The sequence below is a fragment of the Nannobrachium achirus genome (genome assembly GCF_963921795.1).
Source record: "Nannobrachium achirus genome assembly, chromosome: 2".
Classification (NCBI taxonomy): domain Eukaryota; kingdom Metazoa; phylum Chordata; class Actinopteri; order Myctophiformes; family Myctophidae; genus Nannobrachium; species Nannobrachium achirus.
Genome location: NC_137811.1, coordinates 60,506,373 through 60,520,719, shown reverse-complemented (window position 1 = coordinate 60,520,719; position 14,347 = coordinate 60,506,373). Strand labels below are relative to the sequence as shown.

Genomic DNA, 14,347 nt, shown 5'->3' with positions numbered 1-14,347 from the left:
TGGGGTTTACTGGCCATTATTGGATTTGGGCTGCAAAGAATGAAGAATCTACAAGTAGTAGAATACCAGTAAGACTCCCTAATCGGGAGATAAGCGACCGTAGGTCACATGTATACACAAAGAGGGCTGTAACTGCCATTGGTTCCTAGTTGTGTGGGCAATGTTTAGACATACTGTGTACCGATGTGTGTGATTTTAGGGCAAAAATTGTAGGAGCAGTGTCCAAAAATGTGTTTTGCAAGAATCGGCCTCATGGTGGCGCTAGAAGAGGTCCATGTGACAAATGAGGGGTGGGGTGTCCGCGTTGCCTTGGCGGACAAATAGGTACCGGCCCCGGCTCTCCCGGACGCTCCTAGCCCGAGTTACGGCATTTTATGTGAGCTGCAGTGGAGGGGGTCCTCCACTGGGGGCGTCACGACTTTTGCATCCGTTCTGGAGCACCAGGAGTGGGTGGTCCCCGGGAATTCCCCGTGAGCAGCCCCGTTGGGGTGGTGATTTGGTCATTTTTGCACATTAAATGGTCATTTTTTACACTTGGGGGTGTCCCTGGAGCTCCGGGGGTCCTTGGAGGTTGTAGTTTGGCAGGTAAGGAGTGTGTGTGCAAAATGTGGCATGGATGGGGGCAACGGTTGTGGAGATATGAGCAGGGCAAAAGTGTGACGTGTGACGTGTGACGTGTGACTCACTCACTCACTCAGGGACGGACAGCCGGTGGAGGTTTTGGTAGTAAATGCGACCTACGGTCGCAATAAAAACTAAATGTGTTTAGTTTAGTTTAGTTTATTTGATCAACTCAACATCCACATAATCATTGTTACAGGTGATCAAAAGGAATAGTCTGAAGCTGAAAGCTTGTGAATGCCTATCTATCCTACGTATTCATGAATTAAAGCATTGATTAGTTATAAGAGTGTTCAGATTTTTTGCAGGCTCATCATAAAACAAATAAAAAAAAGGAAAAAAAAGGGAAAGGAAATATGTAGTTGTAGTACACATTCAAAAATCACATGCACTCGTGGTTGTCACTCAGTTGACCTAACTTTCTAGGGCCCATGACCTTAGGACCCCTATATCCCTATGGACCCTATGTCCTTTCAATTAGGGATCGTGCTCTGCTTGTATAGTTCGATTTATAGCCTACTTTGTTGCAGCATACATAGTGAGCTTCTTGTAGATCAGCTGGTGCTCGACACTATAATCTAAATTATGTCAAAAACATAAATTAAGCTTTATTCCCACCGGACGCGATAAAGATAACGATATGTCGGCGTTCACATCAATTATGAAGGTTTTATCGTAGTGGTGTGGACACTACCATCCACTTCAATTGAAAACGATATTTTGTATCGTTATCTTTATTCTTATGGCGCCCAGTGGGAAAGGGCCTTTAGCCTTTGTTGTTACCTACTGTGCATGTTGGTCTACTTGTTAATAGGCTACATGCAGCATGTTGTTTGCCTTGATTGCTTTGCCCCCTAGTTATTGAATGAATTCCATAATAGTCTACAATTATTTGAATCATTTCTAAAACTCATCAAATGTTCTTGTGTTATACTGTTACAATCCCATCTAGGGGAAGGGAAGGATTGTGACATAAGAGGTCGGTAAATGACATTTTGTTTTATTATTGACTTATTCTTTAGTTTTCTTTAGTTTAGAAAACAATTTACTAACAAATAATACTTTAACAGGAGTTTACATGGCATGGAATGAAATTAATTAACACAATAGAAAACCAGTAAGACGCCCTAAGGGCGAGGTTGCGCTGAAACAACAGAGAATGACACTATATGTCCATATAGTATGGGCATTCCCAAATATGGATTAATACTGATGACATCTGGGATCTCCATATATGAGCATAAAAGGGACAAAGACAGAATTAATTTGCAAGTGTGACTCTTTGATTGATTGATTGATTGATTGAAGACTTTATTAGAAGTTTGCATAGGAAAAGGTACAGTTTCATGACGGTACAGTTCACTGGTACAAGGTCTACTAAAAGGAGATCCATGAAAAGACTAAGCTTATTTCCACTGGAAATCATTGAAGTATCTCATATAACATTGAATGACAGACAAATAGAACACAGTACTATGCAGTAGATATGTAAAGAAAAACAAAAAAGAAAACAGTAAGTCTAAACAAACAGTATACAAAGAAGGGGCAGGGGAGGATAGGGTTGGGCTAGGTTAGTTTTTTTACCAGTTGCGAACGGCTGCTGCCTGTAAGTGGTTTTTCAGGGCAATTTTAAAGGATGCTAGTGATCCACACTCCTTTATGACCTTCGGTAAGGCTTTCCACATTTTGGTGGTATAGCAGAAAAAAGAGTTTGACCCTTTGTTGGTTTTGACTCTGGGTTGAAAGTGATCTGTGGCGCTGCCTCTGGTGTTGTAATTATGTTTATAAAGTATTTTGACAGGTACTTGGGTATCATAGTGGTGTAGTGTATCTTGTACACCAGGCCCATCGCAAGTTGCTGTAGGCCTACTCTGTCATCTACTCTGAGCCACCCCACTCTTAACTGTATAGCGGTGAGGTGAGTCTGATAGGGAAGGTTAAGTAGGAACCTAATTAGTTTATTTTGGGCTGTTTGGAGTTTAGTTTTCAGGGCTTGTGATGCGTCACGACAACCACACTGGTTATGATGATAAAACTGATGGGCTTAATATTGATGACATCAGGGCTCTTAGCCAGATTTGGAGCTTGACATGAGGCGTGACAGACGGACATGATCTGCAGGTTAAATGCGACCTACTGTCAGCAATAACCCCAGTCGCAAACAATAAGCAAAAGTAGCTAAACCTGCTTTTAAACCTAACATACACGGTTACACCAAATCAAAATAAAAAAGGATCACTAATCTACTATAACTAGGCTACAGTAATCTAACCTGAATCAAAAGGTGGCTTTATCAAAAAGCTGGCACTGGTGGTTATGAACAAAAGCCACAACCATGATGTGGTTGGATTCCAAAAGTGAATTAAATTAATTAACTCAAATACAATTCCTTTAGCACATTACTTCTCTCAGAACTCATTTACAATGCCATATTCATTTAGTGGGTTCAGGAAATAAACAAGAGGCTTATCAAACTGAGGGATACCAAACATATTAGCACCCAAAGTAGGCTCAGTCAAGACTCAAATGGACAGCATGTTATATGACAGGTATGAAACACACTGAAAAAGCATGCAGGTGCTGACTGTTCTTAAATACTGGGGCCTTCTCCTTTGATTGGTTCCTGTTGATTGAAGGCGTAGCAGTAGATAACAGGTAGGTCTCCTGCACTCCCACACTAGCCTGGCATAGCCAGCCTATACTAATGCAGCCAACTACCTGCAGTAACATCTTCACCTTGTTTTAACATGGGTGGATTGTATAGCTGTGCTAGGCTACTCCCACACAGGACCTGAACTGAGAGATCTAACATAGATAGAACCCCAAGGATGTAACATATATTATGTAATTACACCCAGTAAACACAAGAGGGCCCTCATGAGATTCAGGGTTCAACTTTGGGTCATTTTATCATCTAATCAGGCTTTTGTGAGCACCCAAAGTTTTACGTTGCTTTATTCAATATTTAGATATTAATTTGATCAGACATTTGTTTTATTACATTATTTTTTTTCCCCCGTTTCATTTCAGAATGATTCAAAATAAATGAAAATAAATGATCTATCATCTATCATGTTTACAAGTTACATGGGGCGTTTCTGATCAGTGATCAATGAATATCAAATCTAAATATTAAAAGCTTAAAAACTGTCCCAGGTGCTCAGAAAAGCCTGAGTAGATGATAAAATGACATATGGGGGGAAAATGAAATAGGTCTATCCCTTGTCCCTTTAAATATAAGTAAACAAAACATCATGATATCTAGCCTAATAGGCCTATAACATGATATCATGGCAGTTAAACATATCACAGTCGCTCTGTTACTATGGTATTCTGAATGATTCAAATATTAGCTGTTGATTTAGGCTCTAGGCCTACCACGGCACATCCCAGAATTCCCACCATGAAGCACTCTGTTTAGTTTATACAGAGTTTGCTGTGAAGAAACTGAGGTGAAACAAACATCTACCGTGGCCACAATGATTTTTGCCTTCCATTCTAGTTCCGTAGGGCTCCGTACATTTACAACACACACGTTATCCAAACAAAAATCAAGACATACCACAGCTGCCATCTAGTGGAGGATTTTGACAATACGTCACACCTGTTGATTTCTCAGTCTCGCTGGAGATGTGCGCTTGCCCTGACCTATGTTTTCCTTTAGTTTCTGGAATCCATAATTCTAGAATCTAGGTGGATATGGCTGGCTGCATGGATGTATATTGGGGTCAACTTGTGGGATCAGGTGTTTTGTTTAATTATTAAACATACATGATCCAATTTCTCACTTGGTGTCTTTCTTTATTTGTGTGAGTCATGTCATGTATGTGGCTTCTTAAAAAATATATAGACCTATCTCTGGCCCAGGAAACCAAGGCCAGAGAGACCAACTCTGGTCCTTGTGCAAGATTTGCACATTAACTAGCAGAACCGACACTTTTAAAGTGTGCTTTAACATCTGGTAAAATGTAGGCTATTCATTTTTAGAAGTTTTGGTTGAGCCAATGTTAATGTTCATTTTTAGCTATAGGCTATTTCTCAGACCATAACATAACCTAAAATTAGGCTTAAAACATTTGGTTTCTCGACATGACATCTCTGGTTAAGTTTCATTCTTGTTCATTTCTTCATTTCAGCTGTTACCGTTTGTAAGCGTTTACAGTTGCTGATGACACTAGACAAGCCCATCCTAGAAACACCAGATGTATAACAGTTGTCACAGTTTAGGGAACAACATACATTATTTTACCACCTGGTTTACTCAGCTGTTCTAACCCCATCATCCAGTACTGTCTGACCTTCTCATGTCATTGGCTAGATCCCACCAGTAATTATCACCAATCTATGTAATGTAATTTATTTCGCTATCGACTACTCCGCTTATTCTGGGGTTTACTTTTATTTTTAGCTGACTTCTTGCAATATCGTGGCACTTTATTCTACATTTGTGTCATAAATATTTTATCACTGGCTGCTCTCAGTTAAACATATATGAACCTGGAAAAGATAGTGTTTCAGGACAGGACAGGACAAAAAGAAGAAAAAACATTCCAAGTACAGAAGAAACAACACCACAGCTCTGAAGGTAAAATTCCTTTTATTCAACCTAAAGGATTGCAATATTTTTAATTGTGCATTATAAAATGCAAGGTAAAATAAGTGATGCCCTTTTACTGACACAATATTCAATGTAAAATGACATCAAATGTCATTCTTTTAACAATAACATATTTTCCAAAAAAAGAGAGAAAAGAAAATGTTCCTTTTTTGTGAAACAGTTCAAGTATAAAAAAGTCAACATCAAAAGAATTTAAAGAATCTATTTGAGATAACAAAAGTAGTTATTGAAAACAACGACAAAAATACTTATTGCTACTTTTTTACTCTTTGTTCATTAATTACTCAAAAGACTGATACTTGGTAAAGTCTTATCTCCATCACATGCTCTCGCAGCAGCATGTGGTCTCATTAGTCAGACGAGATAAAAGGCGTCTGTACATGCTGAAACATGTACACACCTTAAAAGGTTCGTAATTGTAAGGCGTCATAATAAATATGCAGACATCAACATTAAAAAAGGCACAGTAGGAGAAGATGGTTGATACTGATGTAAAAGTTTCACATTCAAGCGTGATCCTACGTCCCTTTCTTTCAAACGTAGCCAAGGTGCAACTTAGAGCGAAGAAAATTGAGTGCTTTCATCATGCCCCAGCTGTTGCTTCAGCCCCTACTGTCAGCATGCCTTGATCCAAGGGGTAATGGGCATGGATATCCAATCTGCACCACGCTTTTCCAATATGCCTTACATCACACTGAAAAAGGACGAGACGTTTAACAAAACATTGACCATTCTATCATTCTGGGTAATTGCATAGTTGTTTTCCCCCCCAAAAGACAAAAACAGTGATCGGACAATCTCATGCTGAAGATTCTTCAGTGATATAAGGTTTCTTATGATGAGTATGATATTTTAAATTAAGTACTATTTGGCTTGTTTTCAAAGCACCAGTGGGGGGACTGATCATAAAGACTTGAATGCATTCCCTAATGTCATCCAAAACCTTTAGAAATTGAAATGCAGCATACAGACAAAGTTCAGCAAAGCTTGATACTGTGAGGTTCAGTGAGGCTACTTTAAATAACCATTTCTTAAATATTTTCCAGACAAATAAATATTAAATACTTAACAAACAATGATGACAAAATACTGATTTTGATTGAATAGTGACATTCAGTCATACTGATTTTTCAGGCTCTTTGGTAGAGAGACAGAGTGGGGTAATGAATACAGGAACAGACAGCCATCGACAAAACAAGGACCATCACATGACTCCTCCTGCACTCCACCTCTTTTCTACATTGTCCCGTGGGGGAGAGGGGCTGAATGGACCCCAATTTATATTTCGTCGTTCGATAACAAATGCTGTATTTCAACAGGAAAAGGAGTCAGTTGACCCTTTCTCCAGCTAAATATACAGCATTCTCTGTCGAGCGAAAAAGTGTCGAGCGGCGGTGTACAAACCAGCCTCAACTCTTCTCTTGCTGTCCTTACTGCATGCGGTCTGTCTGAAGCTGCTGAGGCTGGTACTGGCCGAAGGCCGCCGCCGCGGCCGCTGCTGCTGCCCCAGGGGTGGCGGACGCGGCCAGCGGCTGCTGGACAGCGTACCCGTATCCCGCGGCGGTCATGTATCCGCCGGGTGCCGGAGAGGCAGCATATGGGTACTGCTCATAGGCGGCTGCCGCTGCCGCAGCCGTGGCAGCAGCTGAGTACTGGGCGTACGCGGCGCCCGTGTAATCCAGGTACGGGGAGGAGGCAGCAGCCGCCGACGCCGTGGCAGGCGACTGCTGGACGTGCTGCATCAACATGCTGGGCTGCATAAAGGCCTGCGGGTAGACGTAGTGGGCAGGGATCCTGTGGGAAGACAGGCCAACATGTAAGGTCAGGGCGGAGGGAAAGACGACTGGTGCCAAGGTGACAATGAGAAAGTGAGGAGACTGCAATGCAGGCACCACAAAGTACATCAACCCAGTCCTCAGTTCAACAACACAGCAAATCCATTCTTTTAAAACAACTTAAAGGCCCTACCTAGAGAAGGAACACTAGAATAAAAGCAGAAAACCGCAAAGTAAAAAAGTGCAGCTTTGAAGTTTAAAGTTAAAATAAATAAATACAAATAAGCATTTGAATCTAAATGTGGCATTAAAATGAGACAGCCCGGCCCTGCTGACAAAACTGAACACTGTTTTACTCACAATGCGAGCTCATCACAACACAACACATCAAGAAAGGATGTAAACTGTGCTTATACCAGTCCACATACTGTCACAACAACACCACACATACAGGCATGCCCACACGTGTTAATAGATCCTTTAACGCAACCAAAAACTGAAGTAAAAGGAGCTTTGCAGAAAACTAGGGGCTCTTCCAGTGTGTTCACGAGTATAAAGTGAATGAAACATTTCTAATTAGAGCAATCAATTGACAATATAATACTAAATACTAAAGTCTCAAAGTAAGTGGGTCGTCTATGGCCAATTAACGTGCTCTTAAATTGGACAAGTGAATGTGTAAAAGATTCACTGAACTAATGTTAAAGTTCAGTATGAGAAAAGGCGATTTGCAATGAAAGGGTAAGCTAGAAGAGTGTGGTATAATTGGAGAAACACAAGCATGGGTATCCGGGTAGACTTTACACAATTTACACCAATGCATTCCGTTCCCTGCCGTTATGTTAAATATGTTGAGGGGCAGGTGCTAAGAGTGTTAAATCTTTCCATAGATGTGTTCTCTCTGAGCTACTTCCACATATATACACCCCGGCCCCAAACACACGGACATACACACACGCCAACTTGACTGACAAGAGAGGCTGGGGGCACGCTATTTTCTGCTCCCCTTGTCATCCCAAAAGGACAAGCTGATCTCTCCGGCAGCAACACATGGCATGGCACTCATCAAGTCTAATGGCTGCCTGTGGTGAGCCACGGTCCCCACGACCTTATCTCTTTACCTTCCCTTTTCTGTTACCTAGTCAGCTAAGATCATAACCTACCCTGCGCATAATCTTATCGTTTTAAATATGGTTTATATAAGAATACAACCAGACAGCACTGTTTGGACAGTTTCAAGGAATTGGCTAAATGTTGAGAGAGAGAGTGACAGAGAGAGAGAGCGACAGTCGAGAGAGAGAGAGAGAGAGAGAGAGAGAGAGAGAGAGAGAGAGAGAGAGAGAGAGAGAGAGAGAGAGAGGCAGTATCAATGCTATAACAGCTGGTCTGACTACAGCCCTCCCGATCACATGAAACGAGGTGGACATTTTGAAAGGTCCACTGCTAAATAAAGGTTCTTTGTAAATCACTGGAACACATGGATAATCCCCAGCATATACCCAAACCGTCTCCAGGGCACATGGCTCAGCCCACCTGTTGTCCACAGGCGAGCAGGCCCTGTCTGGACCATACATTATTAACGACAACGCTGAGTGACTCCCGTTTTCCATCTGAATTTGAGAGGCCATAGAGATCACTGTAGTCAACAGCTGCTGCTGCCGAGAGAGAGAGCACTAAACGTCTCCAGTACACAGAGTGGTGAACAGATGACTATACCCACCCTGCTTAACTTATCAGTTACTTACAGTAGGGAAGGGGGAGGGGGGTCGGACTGTCTTCTGTCTTCAGAACAATAGCTACATCACTGTGGCGATAAGTATTTACTTGTCTTGGGTTCCCTTTGCTACACTGCCACACACATTCTCATGTTGCCACACAATTCATAGCTATGGAAGACTAACAATGGCAGTGTCATCACAAAATGTTCAATGTACAATATCTGTAGAGGTAAGCATTGAGTGAAAGCAATGGGTTAATGAAAAGGAAAAAAAAAGGAAAAAACAACAACACAGCATCATTGGTAAATCAAAGGAACTCTTAAAACAGGAAATGGAACTCCAGCATGCAAGCCAATGGTAGTTTTGTTGCCAGGGATAAATGGGTAAATGGACACACCGTCAGTGGTCACATACCGCCCTCAACAACAAAACTGAATCAACTTGATGTTAACTGAAAACGGGAAAATAAAAGACCGGCAGGCTAAAAGCACAACCAACCATTACAAATGGCAGAGTTACGATTCCCTGTCAAAACTCCCAAAGTCTGCACAAACAAATGAAATAAAAGAAAAACGTCTGCGCCCCCAATCTCCCCCACTGCAAGAAGAAATAAGCACACGAGTTAAGCCGAAAACCACTTCAATACAGGAAACAAGGCACACACCAATCTATGTACTATGAAAAATAAAAACTGAAAGAAAAATAGACTCCCATGCATCTAGTCACCATTTATGTTCGTTTGAGTATGTCACAGTTTACAGGTAACATCTTATAGAGTGTTCTGCCCCAACGCAGACTCAGCTATTCCTCAAACCACCACCATGTACCTTCATCAGCTATTTTAACCCCATATCAAGCCTGTCAGATCAAGAAAGAGATAAGACAACAGAGAGTCAATCCTGATGTTCATGTCCGTCCACAGTCACCACCAAGCAGAGGATCACACATCCAGTCACAAAGGGAGTTGACGTTGAAAGACAAATAAACAAAACAAAGTACACTTGTAAAGGACCATACCAGTGGTATGCATGTTTAGCCCGTTTTGATCACAAATTGCGGTATACTTGACATTATTGGTGACCATTTTTCCAAAGAATACTGTAGTATTTCTATAAACATTTGTATTAGGGGAAGCCAGTGGATTTCATTCATTGTGGTACAGTATTAAATTCAACTTGAAGGGACTCGAAACTTGCTTTAGAAATGTAAGAATTTCAACACAAAAAGGTTCAGATAAGTTATCGCATATTCTTGTTTTTAATGCATTTAAGTGTGGCTTGATTTGAAAATGTCAAAAGAATCTAGCAGAAATTTGCCCCTGGAGAAAAGATTGATTCAAATTCAAATGGCCTTGACCACATAGTGACATTTAACCAATATTGACTCAATTATTCAGTTTAGTTCAATAACATTTTAATGAATATGGAGAAAACCTATTATGTAAAAATAAAACCATTAACAGAAAATGGGTCTGTGTTATAGGATATACAGCCAGAAGCCAAGAGCTGTGATGAGACAATGTATTTATGGTGGTATGGTCCTTTATTACAAACATCACGCAAATATCACTACAGAGACAACAATTTAAAACATGGGACTACAGTAGCTAAGCTACTAATGCACACATTTATTTCAATATGATATCCATGAACTAACTGATATAAGAATACACAAAGAAAGCCTAAGTAATGACAACAGAAATATTTTGGGCTGTGGACAATGTGTAAGTTGTGCAGTCACATACCCATAGGGTGACCTCTGGATGAACGCTGGGTGGATCTGAGGCACGCCAAAGGAGAAGCCTGGAATGGACAGAGATTGTGTTGAGGTCATTCATTCAGGTACGATACAGTTCACTAATGCAGTGGTTCCCAAACCTTTTAGCTTGTGACCTAAAATAGAAATTAGACATTTGGCCGCGACCCAAACTTGTGAAAACAGCAGATCTACAAGCTCAAAACACGTCGCTTCACACCGCGTTGTGAGCTTGTAGATCTGCTATTTTCACCACTTCTTAAACTTTGTGTTGTAATTTATGGATTTCTATGATGTTTCTTTGATTTCTTCATGAAATTACTGAAACAAATCATTGAGATTTGTTTTTAATTCATGACATTTTTAGTTTTTTTGGGGAATGTTTATTGAAAATGTTTTCTAATAATAATTAAAAACAAAATGTAGGAAACAAAAATTGAAGGGACCCATAAAAATGTGTCTGCGACCCAAAAATGTGTCCCAATCCAGTGTTTGGGAAACGGTTCACAAATACATTCGAGATCATGTTATCCCATTAAGACCTGAGGCCGGTTCTACAAATGCCTGTGAGCTTTTATGTCTGCTATTTTTGAATAGCCAACAGTAAAAGCTAAATGACACCTTCCCGGTTTTAATGGGTTATTATACACCCTTTTCCAAAGTCTTTAGAAAAAGGATTGTCTTTACCGAAAGAGGCACGTCAATGTACTGTATAGGTATGCTTCCGTTTATTTATTTAATTGTTTATGTGCACATACCCAGAATATGTCTTTTTCATTTCACCCTTCCTAACAGTTATGGTGCAGTGTGCAGCCACCGAGAAGTAGCTGGAGACCAGTACCAGTGCCTTGCTCAAGACCATTGGAAGGAGTATGTTACTAACATGCATGTCTTTTGGTGCAAAACCACATGAACACAGGGATAACATGTAAACTCCACACAGAGAGGCCCCAGTAAGGTGCAAACCTCACACTTTCTTCCTTCCTGTGTGCCAAAAGTGATAACCACCACTGAGCCATTGTGTCACTGTACTGGAGTTTCCAAAAGGTGGCATAGGCCTACCCAACATTTACAGTATGTGTTTCTGCTTCAAGTCTGCCGAGCCATTCAAACGAAACGTGTGGACTGGAACAGGAAACGGGTATGACACCTTATGGAACTTTACTGTTGTCACTCAGTTGGCTCTGAACATAACCTGAATGAATCAACTGTCCAACAGGCACCGGCATGTGAGTTCACATTCTTACCGGGCTGCATGACCCTGGGTTTGGCACCAAGGTAGGCCAGGTTCACATTGGCTTTCCTGCCATCAATGATAGGGTTTGGGTCCTTACAAGCTCTGTCAGCCGAGGTCCGGTCCCCCATAGTCACCTAGAGAGGAAACACAGTTTATAGATTAGGCCCTATAGATCTCCATCTGACGTTACGGTCTCAATGTTTATGCACACCACAGTCTGCTGCCAACAACATTATGTGGACTATTTGTTTAGCTTTTTGGTGAGTTATGACTGAAAACGGTTTAGGTCAGTTGTTCCCAAACTTTTTTTTATTTTAAGTAGGCCTACCCCCTATAATAGAGTTACTGACCCTAAAGGGTCCATTGAAACCCCTTCAAGGAAACCTGACTGTTCCTGGACCCCACTTTGATAAGCACTGGTATATTATCTTGGTCAAGTAAACTTATGAATGAATATTGTCAGCCAGGAATGGGAATGACCATGATTCGCTTTTTGTAAGTAGCCTATTTGTAAAAAAAAATATAGGCATAGAGTGTAGGATTTAAAGCCTATTCTCATTCTCAACAGAGTAGTTCAATGGGGCTCTGAATTAATAATAGCTCCACTGCTCTGCTTATGTAAAAGTGCTATTTACTATTGCTCATTTAATGCACCATATTCACTTTACCAACAGGTCTATATTTAACTTTGACGCTACCACTCACTGACAGTGAAATAGTAGCCCAGTTTAGTTGTTGATAGCCTACCATGCAATGCAAATGACACCATTAACTTAATTACATGGGCTTCGCAGCCAGTGACACAAGACAGTAAATAAGCAACGTCGATGAAAATGACAACACGACAACGAACGGCAGCACACCGTACGTGTGATTATTACTTACAAATCCATAACCTCTGGATTTGCCCGTCTGTCGATCCGTGATGACAACGGCCTCCTCGATGTCACCAAACACCTCAAAGTATTTCCTGAGACTTGAGTCCGTCGTGTGGTATGGAAGACCCCCGACGAAGATCTTCGTGTAGGTGGTGTCCTTCTGTGCAGCGTGCATCGTTTCACGCGTGGAAGTGGTCGGATTCCTCTACGGTGGGTGAATATAACAGACAGTATTATCGGATGGAACAGAGTGGGCAGAGTGGACTGTTAACCCCGGAGAGAAGTGAGAATGATCGAGCACCTGTTGGGATGAGGCAGTCGCTGTGTGATCAGATCCCTAGGGGGGCGTCAGGACTTTGTCAACTCCTCCCAGTCACTCCCAGGGGGTCTGTGTGTGTGTGTGTGTGTGTGTGTGTGTGTGTGTGTGTGTGTGTGTGTGTGTGTGTGTGTGTGTGTGTGTGTGTGTGTGTGTGTGTGTGTGTGTGTGCTTGTGCGTGTTGCGTGCAATCCACCGGCTGTCACACTTGGCCAGTGGACCAGTCAGTAAAGTGACTCAGCCACATGTTGCACGAGACAGGATCGAGTGTCAATGTCTCGAATGCATGAAACTATATATTGTTTTTTAACATAAAGATTCTGTTTATTTATTCCCCACAAAGAAACTTTGAGTAGCCTACATGTAAAAGAAAAAAAATGTCTATATTATTTTTTTAATATCCTAACAATAGGCTACATATTATTATAGAGAAAATTCATTTTTCTTTATCCCAAATTATCCCAGGCCATCATAGATGGCTATTGCCACAATGTAACCTTTCTGCGTTTTATTCAATCGGGTGTTAACCTAATTTTGTGTAGTGTGACCAACACTACAGTACTTCCAGTGTTAGACACTGACAGGTGTTGCTTTATACAAGTTATTATGGGGTCAACAGCTGACTCCCCAATCTCACAATAGCAGTGTTGCTACAGCCTTTGGTATTTTCTTCAGCAATGCCACGATGAAGTCTTCTCGGTGTGGATTTCATCCATGTTGTGTACCTCACTAAAAATACCTGTGCGTGTTCAAGATGTGCTAAACAGATTTCACCACTTTGCTGTTTACCCACAAGCTGGACAGATTAGAGCGGTGGTTAGGGGTCAACAAGTTAACTAGATTTCAAGGGTGCAGGGTTGACAGGAGCTATCAAAGCTGCCATGTTTTATAGATAGTATTGACATTAATTGTGATTGTGGGGCTCAGAATTAAGGGTGAATATTCTGTAAGAGAATCAAATAGCTTCATTAAATGTGAGTAAAGTGACTGTAGTCAATTGCAGACAGTCATTAGTCAGAAATGCTGAGTGCATGCATGCAGGGACGTGTTGGGCCCCTGATTCAGCCTGGGAAAAGGAGTTGGAGAGGCCCGCATTGCATGGCCGTGCGCCATATTCTTTCGCCTTCCGGACGTGCTGCGAAGAAGGGAGAGATGGGGAGCGGCGGCCGGGGATAGTTTAGCTAAACGGCCCTAAACAGAGCCGTTCACTCTCTACGGGCTGCCTGAAACTGCCGATGTAGTGACGTTCCTCGACCACAACGTGGGAGTGGATGGGCTGGCCGTGGCGCTGTTCCGGTTTCGCTGTCACTGTTGCGTCTGGTGCCCTCTTTACCTATTCTCTACGACTCTATGCTCCGACGTCTCGAGCTTCCTGTTCAGCGGTGTTTATGTTTACGTTCTCATAACCTGAAGCTGCTGTATGCCAGTC

General features: G+C 41.6%; 1 protein-coding gene across 1 annotated transcript; it reads right to left on the bottom strand.

Annotated features, from left to right (window-relative positions):
* Nucleotides 1–6,669: 6,669 nt before the first annotated feature.
* On the bottom strand, nt 6,670–12,777 carry rbm24b (RNA binding motif protein 24b; the record flags this gene model as incomplete). The annotated part of the gene is made up of 4 exons (XM_080737933.1): nt 6,670–7,033; nt 10,477–10,534; nt 11,735–11,858; nt 12,610–12,777. 4 exons carry the CDS (start codon nt 12,775–12,777, stop codon nt 6,670–6,672), a joined length of 714 nt encoding a protein of 237 aa, XP_080594059.1.
* Between the last annotated feature and the right edge of the window lie 1,570 nt (nt 12,778–14,347).